We start from the raw sequence: 14,940 nt of genomic DNA on the forward strand, positions 1-14,940 counted from the left end.
GGAGGAGAAGTGGATTCAGTAGTTTTTTCCTTACAAAAGAAAAAAGTTGTAGCCAGGGTCAGGGTTGTGGTGAACGTGTGTGCATAAGCACATGGTTTTAGCCCTGCAGGGAGGTCTTCCCTGTGTACCTGGAAAGTGTCAGTGTCCACACAGTGACTCCCACACAGTGGGAATGTGGAACAGAAGGACCCTGATACCCACCCTGACCCCCTTTTCTAAGGTCCCATGATCTGACATGTGCATGGGGGGGCCCTTTGCCACATGGAGCCATGTCTCCCCCCCATTTCCCCCGGGTCCCCATCTTATTACTTTTTATTTTTATTTTTTTTTGGTATTCTGAGATTGGATGCCCACAGCTTGCAGCTCCCTGAGGAGGCGCTCTGATTTCGGCAGCTTATGTAGAACACCACCATGCTGCTGTCCCCACGTTCACTGCCACAGGGAAGCTGGGGTGGGGGTGTGGGTATCACCCCCTTCCTAGGCTGGTTGCCTCTCTGTACCCCCTGGCTGCTCTGTAAAGTGGCCTAGAGGTAGCAGGAAGGGGACCTTCATGGTCACCCACCCTATATCCAACTGAACCAGCAACAGCATGCAGCAGTCTGTGGTGCTGACCCCAAAATTTCCTGTCTGCAGTGGTCTTTGACTTGGGAGGGGCTCTCATGCCTTTTGAAGATCTGTGATATCCCTGTCCCTGAGAAAAGCCTTCTCCATGCAGGACTTGCTCAGCTACCCTCAGTATGCCCTGTGTCATGGCCCCAGACCGCCCTCCTGGCCTCGTTGGCCTTGTTGGGAGCTGGAAGAAGATGTACAGCCATGCCTGGAGGTGGGTGGTGGTGGTAGTAAGGAGCTGGAGGTGCCAGTTTCCTCCTCTGCCTGCAGGACTCTCTGGGAGAGGGGAGAGGACACCCTGCTCTCTTCCTTGCCTGGGAAAGGGGAAAAGGAAGCATCATCTTGGAGAGCACAAGAGCCACAAGGAACAAGTTGCTGAGCTCAGCCCCGCTGTGGGAGCAAGCACCTGGGTGGGATATAAACCCAGCGGTGATGCTGAGCCATGGGCATTGCAAGGGAGGCGGCAGGCTCTCCCTCGCATTCTCTGATGCCGGTGTACCTGTTCCTGTGAGTGTCACTGGCTCTGCACCCACCTGGGCAGGAGGCTGTCCTCAGGAATGCCTGGTAGGGATGTGAGATGGGGGGGTGGTGGTGGCTGGAGGCAGAGGGAAAGGGACCTTCAAGGGTGAGAGGGTCAGGGTCATGATTTGGGGAGATGGGTGTCAGACCCTAGTTTGAGACTCTGGGGCATATCAGGGGGGGCAGCAGGGGACACACAGCCCTGCTTTGGGGAGACAGGGAGGGGTTAAAGGGCAGGGGCAGCAATTCAGAGCAGCACCCACAGGGAAAGTCTGGGGCTGGGGGAATTCCTGGGGAAACATCGTTCTTCCCAAGAACAATATAGGACCCCGTGCCTTAACTTCACCTGAGCCCACACCCCTGCCACCTTCCCCTCCTCCCGCAAGAGTGCAGGGCTGCAGACATCGGGCTGGACTGTCACCGAGGAGAGGGAAAAACAGTCAAGCAACAGGTTTGTCCTCCCAGATCAGCTGCTTGTCACCTCGGAGATGTCCCAGCCTGACCATGCCCTGGTGAGGCAAACCCACCGTCAGACCCAGGGCTCCCCCCCTCCATCCTCTACCCTCCATCCTCTTCCTCCCCCGGGGCTGGCGCCCCGCCCCGTGCCCGGAGGCGGGACCGGGGCCGGGGCTGGCCAGGAGCAAGAGCGATCTGCACGGAGGGAGCAGGTGGAGAGGCAGCCCGGCCGCACGCATGGCACCCGGCCCCTTCCCTCCAGCCCTGCGCCAGCCGCTCGCCTTCGCCCCGCAGCCCCTGGCTTGGATGTGCGGGCTGATGTCTTCTGAGGAACTGATGCTTTCAGTCCAGACTCCCCACCGATGGCTCTGATCTCCTCTGCTGCCCCCTCGACCCCCAGCCTGGGACCCTCGGCCTCTCCGCCGGGAGTGGGGATGCTCGCTTTCCTCCTGGCAGGCTGTGCCAGCCACCTGCCAGTTGGCTCGGAGTATTTTCCCATCACATGTTCCTGCCTCGCTGAGTCGTCGAGCCCTCTTAGTCTGTGAAAATTCCCCCTGCTTTACCAGTATCCTCCGGGGCTGCTGCCTCTTCGGCTTTCTGGTCTTCACCTACCCTATTCCTTGGCCACATCCTATTCAGACCTCACCCTCAGCTTGTCCTGCCCCTTTGGAGGCTTTGAGAAGAGTGGACAGCTTCACGTGGAGGTACGGGCAGAGGTTGTCCTTGTTTGATAGGACACTGGCTGCAGGGGGAACGATTTGGGAGCCATGGGCTGTCGGCTCATCCGTGGTCTCTCTGGAGCTGCAGTCTTCCTTGTCAGTGTGGCTCTCCTCTCCGTGCGGCACCGTGGGGCTCAGGAAACAGCTCGGTATCCAGGGCTCAGGGAGGGGATGTCGGAGAAGCTGGAGCGACCGAGCAAAGTGAGCCCAGAGGATGCCACGGGAGGTGGTGGCAGGGGGCAGAAGGGCCTGCAAGTCCATCCTCCGGAGGGATACAGGACTGAGGGAAGCCTGACCCTTGGGGACATTTTCATAGCCGTGAAGACAACCAAGAGATTTCACCAGAGCAGAATGGAGCTGCTCCTGGACACATGGATATCCCGAACAAGAGAGCAGGTGAGCGTGTGGATTTGGGCTAGAGAGGGGGTGTTTGGTAATGGTGCCATGATGGGGTGTTGGAGGTGGGGGGATAAAGGCCAAAGGAAGGGGAGGCTGGGCACTGCATCCCACCCAGTACTTTGCCTCATTTTTCCCTAATTCTTGCTTCTGTTCATGTTGAAAGGGGAATGCTACCCAGCAAAATGTTGCACTGGTAGCTGGTTCATGGGGAAGGCTAGCAGAGAGGATGAAGAACTTGTATGGGCCCTTCCTATGAAGGCTGGGAGGATGAGTGCTCTTAGCAGGCATCACCTGCCCCTAACCTAAGCCTGACTCTTTCAGCTTGAAGTGGATGGGATTTAATTTCCCTTTTTATCCAGTAACACTGGAGGCTTCAGACTGCCTGGGCCGCACCAGACTGAGAGCACAGACTGTCCTGGGTCTGTACGAAATGGTGGTTTTCTACTTCCTAGTGCCACGAGTTTGCTAGGTTTTGAGCTGAGTGGCTCCCCCTGCCCCTCCATCAGGATGCGCACATGGTGCCCGGGCACCCTTCTCCCTGGGATGGTGTGGTGCAGCGGGCAGAAGAGCGAGACTGCAGGATGCGGGTGCAGGAGGGGTGTCTGCAGCCCTGTTCACTCCCCAGCACATCAGCACATTCCATGCTTTGTTTTCTTGGGCAGATCCCCTCACGTGGATGATCTTGATGTATATTTGACTTTTTTAATATTTTTTTTTTTAGCTGGGGGTCTGATGTTTCCATTCTTTGCTAAAGCAGAGTTTGGAGAGTTTTCTTCCTGCTAGGGAAACTGATGTGGGGCACCACGTTGGTGGTGCCGTGCAGACTGGCTTACTGGTGGGCAGGACTACTCCCGAGAGCCTGGGTACTTCTCTCCCTCCCTCGCAGAGCTCCTCCTCAAGAAAGAAGAAATCCTGTGGCTGCCCCCAAAGGGGCTTTTTTTTGCCTCTGCCCATGTGTGATGGGTGCCTAGAAGACAAATTCAGGGCTCAGCGAGGGAGGGAGATGGGGGCGCAGGTATTGGGTAGGAGAGCGCTTGAAGCAATGCAGTGTTTTCTGGGTAAGGGTGGTTTTCCACTTCATGGTGCTGCAACTGTCTGGTCTGCTGCGGTCGTCACAGGAAGCCGTGTCCTATTTTGAGCACGCTTCCTCTCCTGCCTGTGCGTCCCTCTCAGCATCTGAGATGCCCTGCTTCCTCCTCCAGATGCACTTCTCCTCTCTGCCCAGCCTCAGCCCAGCAGCTCTTTGGAGAAACCAAACCCAACCGCATGGCTGCACTGGCATTAAGACATTGTGACTGGGGCTTTTGGAGTGGGTTTTTAAGGAGCAGCTCACCTTTCCCACCTCATGTGTTTGAGAAACAGATGCCCGGCCATTCTGCTGATGACAGGAATTAGATCCCAGCTCCCCAGATTCATTTGACCCTCTCTGTTTGGCAGGCAAATGATGTGCAAACCTGGGAAGAAGTGTTGAATTTTCCATGCTGCTGCCAGCCTCTAGGAAAGCTTCACACACTGAGCAGGAGAATAGGAAGGAAGGGTAGACCAAGAGTGCCAGTCATTTTTAAACAGTGTTTTTTCATTGTTACCAAGTTTTTTTGCAAGCTCAGTGTTTTCCTTCCCCCCTCCTCAATTTTCCATGTTTTTCTTCTGCTTTTTTTACAAAACGGCTTTGAGGGCAGGGGAGTGGGGGCGAGGATGGAGGTGAAGAGAAGTACATGAAAGTCAAAAGCCTTTTTTTTTTTAAATATACTGGTGCTGGAAGGGTTTTTTGCAGGTAGGGGAAAGGTTAGTTTTGAAAAACTGACAATATAGAAACCTCGCTTAGCAAAAAAAAAAAAGAGCTCTCAATTTGCAAAGGACGTTGAATTGTTGTGTGGCCAGGGATAGGGCACCAGACCTCCTTTTAGTGAGTATTTATGGAGAGGCATAGGCTTTAAGGGCCAATCTTGGAGAGATCCAGGTCTCAGGAGCCTTGATGTGCAGAGACTGCCTCCTCCTAGGGCTGAGCCACCGTCTTGCTGTCTCACTCACCTTTACTCATGGCTGGAGACCAATTCAGTGGGTCCTTCTCTGCAGGTGGCCAGTGGGGAAATTTTAGCAGCTGGCCGTGCTGCTGATGCCAAGCCTGGTTTCAGAGCTGATTACCTGCATGGTGTCCTCCCAGAGGGAGCAAACCAGACCTCATAGGTCAGGCTTAGGTGACTGTAACAGGAGGCAGGAACAGCTGTGGTTTTTATGGCTAGGACAGACTGTACGGGAGCCAAATTAAAAGTACTCTATGCTGGACTCTGTCAGGATAGACAATAAGAGAGAGAGACATTTTCCCTGAAACTGCACTGTTTAAACAGAAGAGAAGATATGCAGCTGGTGTGAGATGAGGAAGGGGAAGTGCGGGGTGGGTGCTCTTCGCTGGAAGTTGGGCCGTGCCTCTTGAGAACTGATCCACGACAAACTTTCCACTGTAGCTTAATGTGGAAGTCATTTCAGTGAAAGGCCTTTTCCTCAGAAAAGGCTTCATCTAAACAGAAGTGTTGGTTTTGATGACTGTTTAGGCTGGACAGCATCTCAGAGTGGCTTACATTCCTGTCCCCGGTAGCTTTGATGGAGATAAGTCTAGGTTTCTGCTCTGAAATTTTGTTTGGTAATGTAAACTAATTCTAGCACCTCCCTTCCTTTCAGAAACCCAAACATCCAACTGATTGAAATGAAACCTTTAAATGACCCATCCTGAACTGGCTTTCACATTTTTTAATGTTGTGAGCACACTATAGATTTTGAATCTCTTCTCCGGGCAGGGGAACAGCTTCCTGCCCAGCCACACCAACAACCCATAACCAATTTTGGAGGCTGTTTCTTCCTGGAGGAGGGATACCCTGGGAAACTGGCAGATGAATATGGTCACGGCTTGTCAGATTCCACATCTTTATTCCCTTTTCCTAGTTTTGCCTTGCTAGGCTACTTTCCCAATTTGGAGTGAGGGGGACTCAAAGTCTAGTGTTTATCAATCGCATGGGCACTTATGCTCATGGAGAACTGCCAGGCAAAGCCATTGGACACCAGTGGCTCCATATCACTGCTGGCACTGCCATCCAGCAGACACCCTTTCCTATCCAGCCACATTCTCCACTCTAGAACAGAGGGATGCCTTCCATGCTGCATCCCTCCTCAAGCCCAGATTGGCTGCCCTGCAACAGCAGTGGCTGCCACCTTGAGCTGCTTTCTGTGCGGATGGGAGCTGGGCTCTGTGATTTCCCCCCACCCCTGGCAGGAGGAACCGTGCTGGGGGTGACGTGGTGCAGGAGGCGAGTGGGAAGCTGTGGTGGAACGGCTGCTCCACAGGCCCACAGGCTAGCTGCCAGAGTGGGCAGCCTGCGAGTGCTGAGGTAGCATGACAGGAGATCCTGCATGGCCCTATAGATGGTCTGGTGGAGAACAGGAGGGTGGATATAGTGGGGAGGCTGCTTCTGTCCACCCTATTTGCCTGCAGGGACACAAGTGACAATGGGTGTTCCTCTGCTTGCATATCCCCAATGGGGACAGTAGGTCTGGCATGGCCAGAGAGACCTTCTGAGTCTCTTCCAGGCTCCATTAGCATGGACAACAGCAACTGGTGTCTTCTTGAGAAAGACCTTTGTAACTGGGTCAAATGCTCTCCAGGCAGGTTTTTAGCTGGGGCCCTCCTCTCTCTCCCATCCCAGCCATCGTGTGAGGCTTTGCTGAGGGACACACAGCAGCAGTGGCTTGGATTCTGGCAGCAGCTGCTCTTCCAGATTTCCCACTCTTGGAGGCATGAGGGATGGAGAGATGAGGATGCAGGCAGTTGCCTGTGCTGTTGTGATCTCTTTCAGGACAGAGCCAGGGCACACACACCAACATCTCTGGGATACTGCAGCCAGGTGTACCATGGAGATCAGAATTTGGGAGAGCCAGAGAAATGAGACTTGCCTAACCCCGACACTCATAGGCCCTTTTTCCAGTTCTTTTGGAGAGTCTGGTGTTCCCTGTGGTGACAATGCTCCTTCATCCCTGGGTTCCCACAGAAACATGTTGGATATCTGCAAAAAAGCATTTCCCACCTTGCATCAAGAGGAAAGTGGGAACCTTAGAATATTTTCACAAGTAGAAAATCTGGGAAAAGATACAGATTCCCATTTTAAGTCAATCAGATATGATGTTTATTAGCTGACTTTATATGTGTAAGCAAGTAATTTCCAGCAACAACATTTCTGTGTTTTTGAAAATGTCAGAAAGTTTCGATGGCTTCAGAACTTTTTTCTTAAGATGAAATATTTGTTGTAGTGGAATTTTCTGGCTCTGACACGCTAGTGAGGGAAATCCCCTGCTGCTGACAAACCCTGCCTTGACTGAAGGTTGTGATACGGTCCCCTGACCCAGAGTGACTCCTTTACCTGAGACTTAGCTAATTGGTTCTTGTCCCGTGATCACCTTGAAAGTGGTTTTAACTAAGAGACTTTACCAGTGGGGTGCGGTAGGAATGTGTGTGTGGCCCGTTGTTGCAGCTCAGCTGTTGGAGGGTAATTCGCCAAGTTGCTGTAGCACATACATTTGAGATCATGAAACCATCCTGCCACCTCTGCTCAAGCCAGGTGGTCTCTGAGGGTCCTTCATTGCCTTCCTTTTGTGTGCAGAACATTTCTCTTGCCATGCATATTTCCCAAATGCTGGGTGGGTGTGGGGAGAAGTAGAGACTCGTCTCCTCATCAGAGCCTTTGGGAGCAATGACAGCTCCTGGAGCTGTTGTCTGCCTGCCTCGTCCCCTTTGTCCCTGCCCAGGTGCTGCGTTTAACCAGCCTGTGGGCAGCTGGTGGAGAGACTGTTTACGGCTCGCGACTCCTTTTTGATTTAATGAAAGCTCATTTTCTGCCTGAGGAAAGCTTTTCTCCAGCAGCCCTGATCCCCGCCTGGCCCTGAAGAGGGGGAGATGTGCCACATAATGGCATCGAGGGGGATTAGAGAGGCATGGGGGTGGAGGAAGAGGAGGAGGAGGCGGGAAGCAGCAGGGGGCTGTGCACACTTAACACACAAACAGATGTTCTCCTTTTAACCCAAGCATCATTCAACCACGGTGCTTTAGTTTTTCTAAAATTGACACCTAAGCCAGGGCTCCCTCACCCCCTCACTCGGGTCATGGGTCCCCTTCTCCCTGTTCACAAGGCGGCTGGGCAGGGGAAATGAAGCCCCACAAGTGCTGATGATGGTGCCATGTGGGAAGGGGGACCACAGCCATCCCTCTGCTCAGCTGGTGCCTGGGAGGGGGGCACGGCAGTAGGGGATGGAGTGGGGTGGCCCCAGCGAGTGAGTCTGGCTGCGGGGAGGAATGGGTGGGTGGCCAGGAGCAGCACCAGCTCCAGCCCTGAGAGTAATCTCCTCTTCTCATTTCCCCAGACCTATGTCTTCACCGATGAAGAAGACGATGCCCTGAAAAGGAGAATGGGTAATGACCTGTCCTGTAACACCACCTTCCCCTCCCTGTCTTCAGCCTCTGAACTGTCACAGCCTTGGGAGGGGATTTGGCACCCACAAAGCCCCCAAGTGATGATTTGTTATGGTTGGCTTACCCCAGGGCACGCAGCCGACTGGAGGCAGGGTGCTGTCTGCCTTAGAGCATCCATGGGTGGAAGCAGCCTGAGAGAGAGCCCTTCAGTCCCCACACCCTGGCTAGCAGTGGGCAGGGTGAAAGTGTGGTTGGCAGGTGTCCTAATCTTGGCCAAGATGTTTGGCTTTCTCCAGGTTTCATCTCCTGGTAGGGGGAAGGATGGAGCCCATGTCACCGTGGGCTCAGATGCTTGTTCGGGGGGCCGCGAGGAAGCTGGCTGTGAACAAACCCTTTCCCTCCCACCCAGAGGTCCTCCCCATGACCGTGTGAAGCAGGCCAGCCCCAAGCCACAGCCTTCTCTCTCCTGGCAGGTGACCATGTGGTCTTCACCAACTGCTCTGCTGAGCACAGCCACCCAGCTCTCTCCTGCAAGATGGCCGCTGAGTTTGACGCCTTCCTGGCCAGCGGCCGGAGGTGAGGCAGGGCAGATGTGGGGGGACCCCTGAGAGCAAGAGGCACCCTCCTTACCGCAAACCTCTTGTGTCTTTGTACCCATCTCCCCCCAGCTGGTTTTGCCATTTGGATGATGACAATTACCTGAACCCTCGGGCCCTCCTGAAGCTCTTGTCCTCCTACTCTGCGACGTGGGATGTTTACCTGGGGAAACCCAGCCTGAACCGACCCATCTGGGCCTCCGAAACGCTGCCAAACAACCAGACGGTACAGCCTGTGGTGGTGGTGGTGGGGCCAATGGGTTGTTTTTAGTGCTCTGGCTCATTGGCTGTAGATGTACCCCAAGGAGAGACAGGTCCAAAGAGCAACAGGCAACAGCTGAAAACTCGCCAGTCTTGTCTGAACATGGTTGTAGGTGTTGACTCAATCAGATCTACCTAGGGAGGGTCCCATGTTGCTGCTACGCCTTTGGGTATCTGTCTGCCAGGAGATAAGCCTGCCTTGGGCAGTCCACCTGCTGCTGTGAGCAGGAACTTGGTGGTTCCAAATATGAGGAGGTGAAAATCTATGCTGTATTGCTGGCAAGTCCTTCTTCTGGGCAGCAGTCAGGGATCTGGGGTGACAATAGGGCTGTGTTTGTCTTGGCATCAAAGCTGGGTTTCCAGCATTCCCATCTCAGGAAGTATGGCATCATCTGAGCCTCTGCCATTGATTTTCTCTGCTGTTTCTCTCCAGAAATCTGTGCGTTTCTGGTTTGCCACAGGAGGAGCTGGGTTCTGCATCAGCCGCAAGCTGGCAAGCAAAATGGTGCCTTGGGCCAGGTAAGCTGTGCAGCTGGTGGGTATGGGAGACTTTGGGGACGAGGAACATGGACGCACATTAATTCCTGGCAGTGTCAGATCTGGATTTGTGTATGTGGTGTTTGCAAGGATGTTTGCAAGGGTGCAGAGTACCATATGTTCCACATCTGCAATCACGTGGGACTGGAGGAAGGATGTAGTGGGTGAGTCTGCCACCTGATTAAAAAGAGGCTAGAGCAGGCACGTCAACACACATGATCATAGGATGACATACTCCCCCCTCCCCAACTCCTTTCAACTCTTGGTTATTCCCCTGCACTCCTTCTCATCCCTTTCAGCTTCCTCTGACTCTTTTCCTAAATCCTTTCCCTGTCTGCCTCTCCTCTCCTCTTAATCTGACTCTTTCCAACCTCCTGTACTTCCCTCCTGAGCTAATTTCCCATTCCCCCATCCCAAACTCTCTTCAGCTTCTTACAGCAGCCACTGTCATTTCCTCAGCTTGGTGCATGGAGGACCGAGGTAGGCCCTGGGGTCCTGTGTTAGCCCAGCCTACAACAAAACGATGTTTTCCAGGATGTCCTAGGTTATATCACAGGCTATATGCACATACACCAATCAGCAATGGCTGTGCCAGCCTTAACCAGATCTGTGTGTACCCAGAAAGACAGATCTGATCCATACCAGGTGGCTGATTTAGCTGAAGCCCGTAATATGTATTTTATGGTAGACCCAGACAGGAGGATGATCTGTGATCTAGGGTAAAATGAAAGTGGCATGGATAGATAACACCTAACTTGACATAAAGTCTGCCACTACTGTGTTAAAATGCTTAAAACACATTTGAACTAGCTGAGGGGTGTTAGAGTAGACAGTGCTTCATGCTGTGTAACTGCTTCCAGTTACAGGAGCCTTAAAATTGGGCCTGTTGTCAAAGGATGGCCAAGTGTGTGGTGTTACATTGCAGTGGAGCCATTGATAGCTTATTCAAGCTGCAAGAGACTGTCCTGTTTCTTCTTCCTCCTGGTCCTGGCCATGCAGTCTCACTGTTTGTCTTATGCTGGCTTGTCTGACCCCTCAGGGGCTCAGTGCATCTCACCTAACAGGTGGAAAAGCGGCTTGGCAAAGTTTGCCAGCTCTCTGCATCAGCCCACTGAGGAGCTGGATAGGTATCAGGGACAGCACTGGACAATTGGTGGGACAGCCTGGCTGGCAGTGGTCAAAGAGCCCAAAACCTTTGCAGGTGGAACTCAGGGATTTCTTGCTTAGTTCCAAGATTTACTCTGGTTTTCAGTTAAGTACTTCATTTATCTCCCACCCAAGTGGATGCCTATATCCCCCCTACCCTTGTCCTAACCTACACAGCCCTACTCTCTTTCAGTGGCAGGAACTTCCTGAGCACTTCAGAGCTCATCCGCCTGCCGGATGACTGCACTGTGGGTTACATCATTGAGTGCAAAGTTGGCGGGCAGCTGCTGCCCAATGCGCTCTTCCACTCCCACCTGGAGAACCTGCAGCTCATCCCCCCCTCTCGGCTCATACAGCAGGTGAGAAGGGGAAATGGAGCAAGAGGGATGTGTGTGAGGAAGGAGAGGTGGAGGAGGGAAGCTGACAGGCACATTGCCCCATTGGTGGCACTGATGTGGGTTGAATCAATTGTCTGCTCTTTTGGAGAGACTTCTTTGAAATAAGGAGCAGAAGTTGTTGGCAGCATGGATGCCAGTCACAGTGCCCCTGGGGTCAGTGGTAGGGAGCCCATGTGTAGTGGGTGATGTGAGGATTGAGGGCATCCTTGCGGGCACGTGGCACAAGGGCAAGCAGAAATGATGATTGATTGGAGAAGGGGCTTTGACAAGGCACCATGTCTGCCTTGCGTGGGGGGACAACAAGGGGCGTAGGGGGCTTGGAGAGGCAAAGGACTAGCGTGGTGGACCAGCATGGGAAGGAAGAGAGGAGAGGTGGAAGGCAGAGGCCAAGCCAGCAGAAAAGGAACCAGAATGGCAGCTTCTGTCGTGCAAACCGAGTTCCTTGCTCCTGAACTCACCTCACCCTCCCTGCTCCTTTCTCACCACCCCTCTTTGCAGGTCACCCTCAGCTACGGTGTCTTTGAGAACAAGCTCAACGTTATTGAACTCAGAGGCCCCTTCTCACCCCAGGAGGATCCCTCAAGGTATGGGGCATGAGTGCTCTGGGTGTTGCTGTGTTGTGAACCCTTAGACAATAGGCTGGGAGGGGGAGACAGCCAAATGGGGTGCAGGAGGTCTAGAGTGAGGGACAGAAGCCTTGCAGTCACAATGGCTTATTGGGTGAGGAGCACACCAGCATTAAGTTGCTTGTGAACACTTACAAACTTTGCAAACCTTTTTGGATGAGTGGGAAGAAAAGAAGTATCAAAACGTTTTATTTGGACAATTCCTGAGCCAAAAGTATTGCCATTTGTTTCACATTTTGAGACTGAACAAGCTAACCTTTTACCTCTGGGACAGAAACAGAAGTGTTCTTTTAAACTCAGGAAAGGAAATTCTGCTTGCTTCTTCATTTTTTGTTTTGCTGAGAAAACTGAAGGGAAAAAAGAAAAAGGTTCACTTCAGGCTGACTGCAAACAAAAATGTTCTTTGATTTACCTTCTCTGCTTTGAGTGAACAAACCTAAAGTTGTTATTTGCAGAGCATGAGTAGGAAGCTCCTGGCTGGAGATAGCAGGGGTGGGAAGCATATAGGTGACGAAAAGAGCATCAACAGAACCATGTAGCTGGTGCAGTGCCCATCTCCCTGCCTGTGATCAGGGTGAGCCATGGGCTTGGGCTGTGTGGGCAGAGCCAGATTCAGGTGTTGGGGGGAGGCTTGGCTGCTTAGCTTTGCTGAGAAAAGGCATCTTGAGGTGAACAACCAGTCCTGGAGCTCTGTAGTGCAGGGTGGGTGCCTGATGTAGCATGGGGCACGAGGGAGAGGTCTGCCATTCTCCAGCTGTGAGCTGGTGTAAAAACTGTCATCTGGTCTTCCTTTGCTCTCTCCCCAGCAGGTTTCGATCACTCCACTGCCATCTCTATCCCGACACCTCCTGGTGCTTGCAGGCTGTTGGCTGGTGATGCCTGAGCCTCAGCTACAGCGGGTCCTGCTGACATCCATTCACCTTATGCCTGTAGGGGATGGGACACTGAAGAAGCTTGGTGCTCCCAACTTTCCCTTTTCTATGGTGGTCTTGGGGCTGTGTGATGGCTTTTTTGGCCTTGCTGAATACCGGTGACACAGGACAAGAGACAAGATCTTTGCCAAAGATGGATAACATGGGCTGGACACATGGATGGGCTTCCCGTCTGTGCTGGGATACATGCAAGGGATGGGAGCAGTATGCCTCCCTGAGCAGATCAAGGACTGGGTGGTGACTGCTGGGCATCTGGGTAGAGATGGGGACCTGCTGCTGGTTCTTGCTGTGGATTCATCTTTCTGGACTAGAAAGGCCCTGGGTATGGGTAACCAGTGCCCAACTGAGGATGGCTGATAGCGTGTTGTGGCTCCAGCCTCTCTGAGCAGGCCTTCTTCCTCCGTATCTGCCTGTGCTTTCCCCACCACCCACTCTTCCCTGCCACAGCCCCTTGGCTGAGTCGCTGCTTAGTCAAGGTCTATAGATATGGAAAATGTGACCATTTCTGTGGTGAATGAATGCTGGAAAAGCATAGTCTTTGCCTGGCAGAGGGAAGATGGGCAGGAAGTACAAAACATTGGGAATCCCCCCATCTGCTGGGGCAAAGGAGAGGGTGTGGGGTGGGGGAGCCAGGAGGAGACACACTGAGATGAGGATGGTTCTCGCACTGAACATTGAAGGCTTGATCTTGTATGGCCCTGCATTATTCCTCTCTTTTTACCTTCTTGATATGGGGTCAGGATAATCTCTTGCTCTAATTACCAACCTGTCGTCTGAGATTAGACTCCAACTCCTACCTGTGAGAGAGGAAACATAAAGGATTAGGACTGGCTGAAAGAGAGGAGAAAGGAAGAGATGGACAAGGAGCGCTCAGGAGCGGATTAGAGGTTACAGCTTTATAATCTTCTCTGTGCCCCCACCAAAAAAATTAAGTCATGAAGGAATGGAAACAGCAAGGCAAAGAGCTTTCTATCTCTGCGTTTCTTTCCTCCAGATGCTAAGAGCAGCTTTCTGCCTTCCTGCTGTCCCTGCTGAGCGCAATGGGGGAAGGAGCAGGCCCAAATAGGTTACAAGCTTTCTGGCACGTTTGTGAAGAGTCCTTTTCTCCGTACAGAGCCTGGCATGAAAGCTGGGCAATTCTGCTTGCTGGGAAATGAACCTTGGCACCATTTTGTCCATGTACACATGGTTAAATGGCTGGGGGAGAGCGTTGCAGGGAAAGCTGGAAGGCAAAGACGCTGTTTTAAATGGCAGGTGGTGCCACAAACAGGTATTTCTCTTTAAAGAGCCTTTCAAAACACACTGCTGGGATCTGTGAAAGATTCCTGTAATCTCCAGATGAAAGGACAAATGCCCTTTCTCCGAAGAGCTGCTTAGCTTTGATGCTGCTGATGTGACTAAGCCTGCTGCTGGTGGGCTGGAAGAGCCAAGGGCAACTATCACTGTGCCTCTACCATTTTGAAAACTGGCCACCCTGTTGTCTCCTCCTCCCCCCTGACCCCCCCCAAAGCACCAGCATCTCCTACACAGCACACACAAAGTTTAAAGGAAAGGCATCAGAAAGACCTTCCACCTCTGCAAAGGGGAATCTAGAAATGAACGAGCACTTTAATTTCTGGAGAAGCAGAAAGCAGGAGCCTGTAGGGCTGTTTTCCAGCCTGGTCATTCTTACCGGCATTTAACCAGCTTGTGAAGCAGCAGAGCACCCTGCTTTCTTCTCTTGCACAACATGCCTTTGTACTGGAAATTCATCCTGAGCAGGGACAGGGACTAGCTAATGCCAATGACCATTGCTTGAGCTGCGCAAAGCACTTGGCTCACAAAGCTATGAGAACCTAGGAACCATGCGGCTCAAAACAGAGACACCCAACTATTGGAAGGCAGGTGCAGCATAAAGAAGTCCTGCCCCACAGGGTGAATGACTTGGTTTGAACTTAACCAGAAGATGAAAAATGCTTCCATGAGAAGTGAGAGTCTTCAAGAAAAATCTATACTGCCTGGACATCATCTTTTTTCCCCATTCAAACACTCAGCTATTGTAGTTAATTGACTCTTTGAGTTAAAAAGCCAGTCCTATCTGTAGATGTCCTGGTGACAGTCAAATCAAAATGTGATTTGTGTGCCTGGAGAAGGAGAAGAAACTGGTAGAGCAGACTCCCTTCCCTGGGGAAAAGCAAGGCACAGAAACTGGAAGCCCGCTTTGGATCCTGGCCTTAGCTGGTCTGACCTGGCCTGGTGCCTTTTGCATGGCTGAAGATCAGATGTTAAATGGGTTGAGTCCTTGAGT

At 52.4% G+C, this 14,940-nt stretch overlaps 1 protein-coding gene across 1 annotated transcript; it reads left to right on the forward strand.

The window, feature by feature from the left end:
• The first annotated feature begins 2,341 nt into the window (after positions 1 to 2,341).
• Positions 2,342 to 12,597, forward strand: MFNG (MFNG O-fucosylpeptide 3-beta-N-acetylglucosaminyltransferase). Its single transcript, XM_009493020.2, has 8 exons — positions 2,342 to 2,699; positions 8,109 to 8,157; positions 8,631 to 8,733; positions 8,826 to 8,979; positions 9,448 to 9,533; positions 10,891 to 11,056; positions 11,594 to 11,679; positions 12,531 to 12,597. The coding sequence occupies exons 1-8, from the start codon at positions 2,352 to 2,354 to the stop codon at positions 12,595 to 12,597; spliced, it is 1,059 nt and encodes a 352-aa protein (XP_009491295.1). The 5' UTR covers positions 2,342 to 2,351.
• The last annotated feature ends 2,343 nt before the right edge of the window (positions 12,598 to 14,940 follow it).

The sequence above is a fragment of the Pelecanus crispus genome, chromosome 1, assembly GCF_030463565.1.
Source record: "Pelecanus crispus isolate bPelCri1 chromosome 1, bPelCri1.pri, whole genome shotgun sequence".
NCBI classification, from domain to species: Eukaryota; Metazoa; Chordata; class Aves; order Pelecaniformes; family Pelecanidae; genus Pelecanus; species Pelecanus crispus.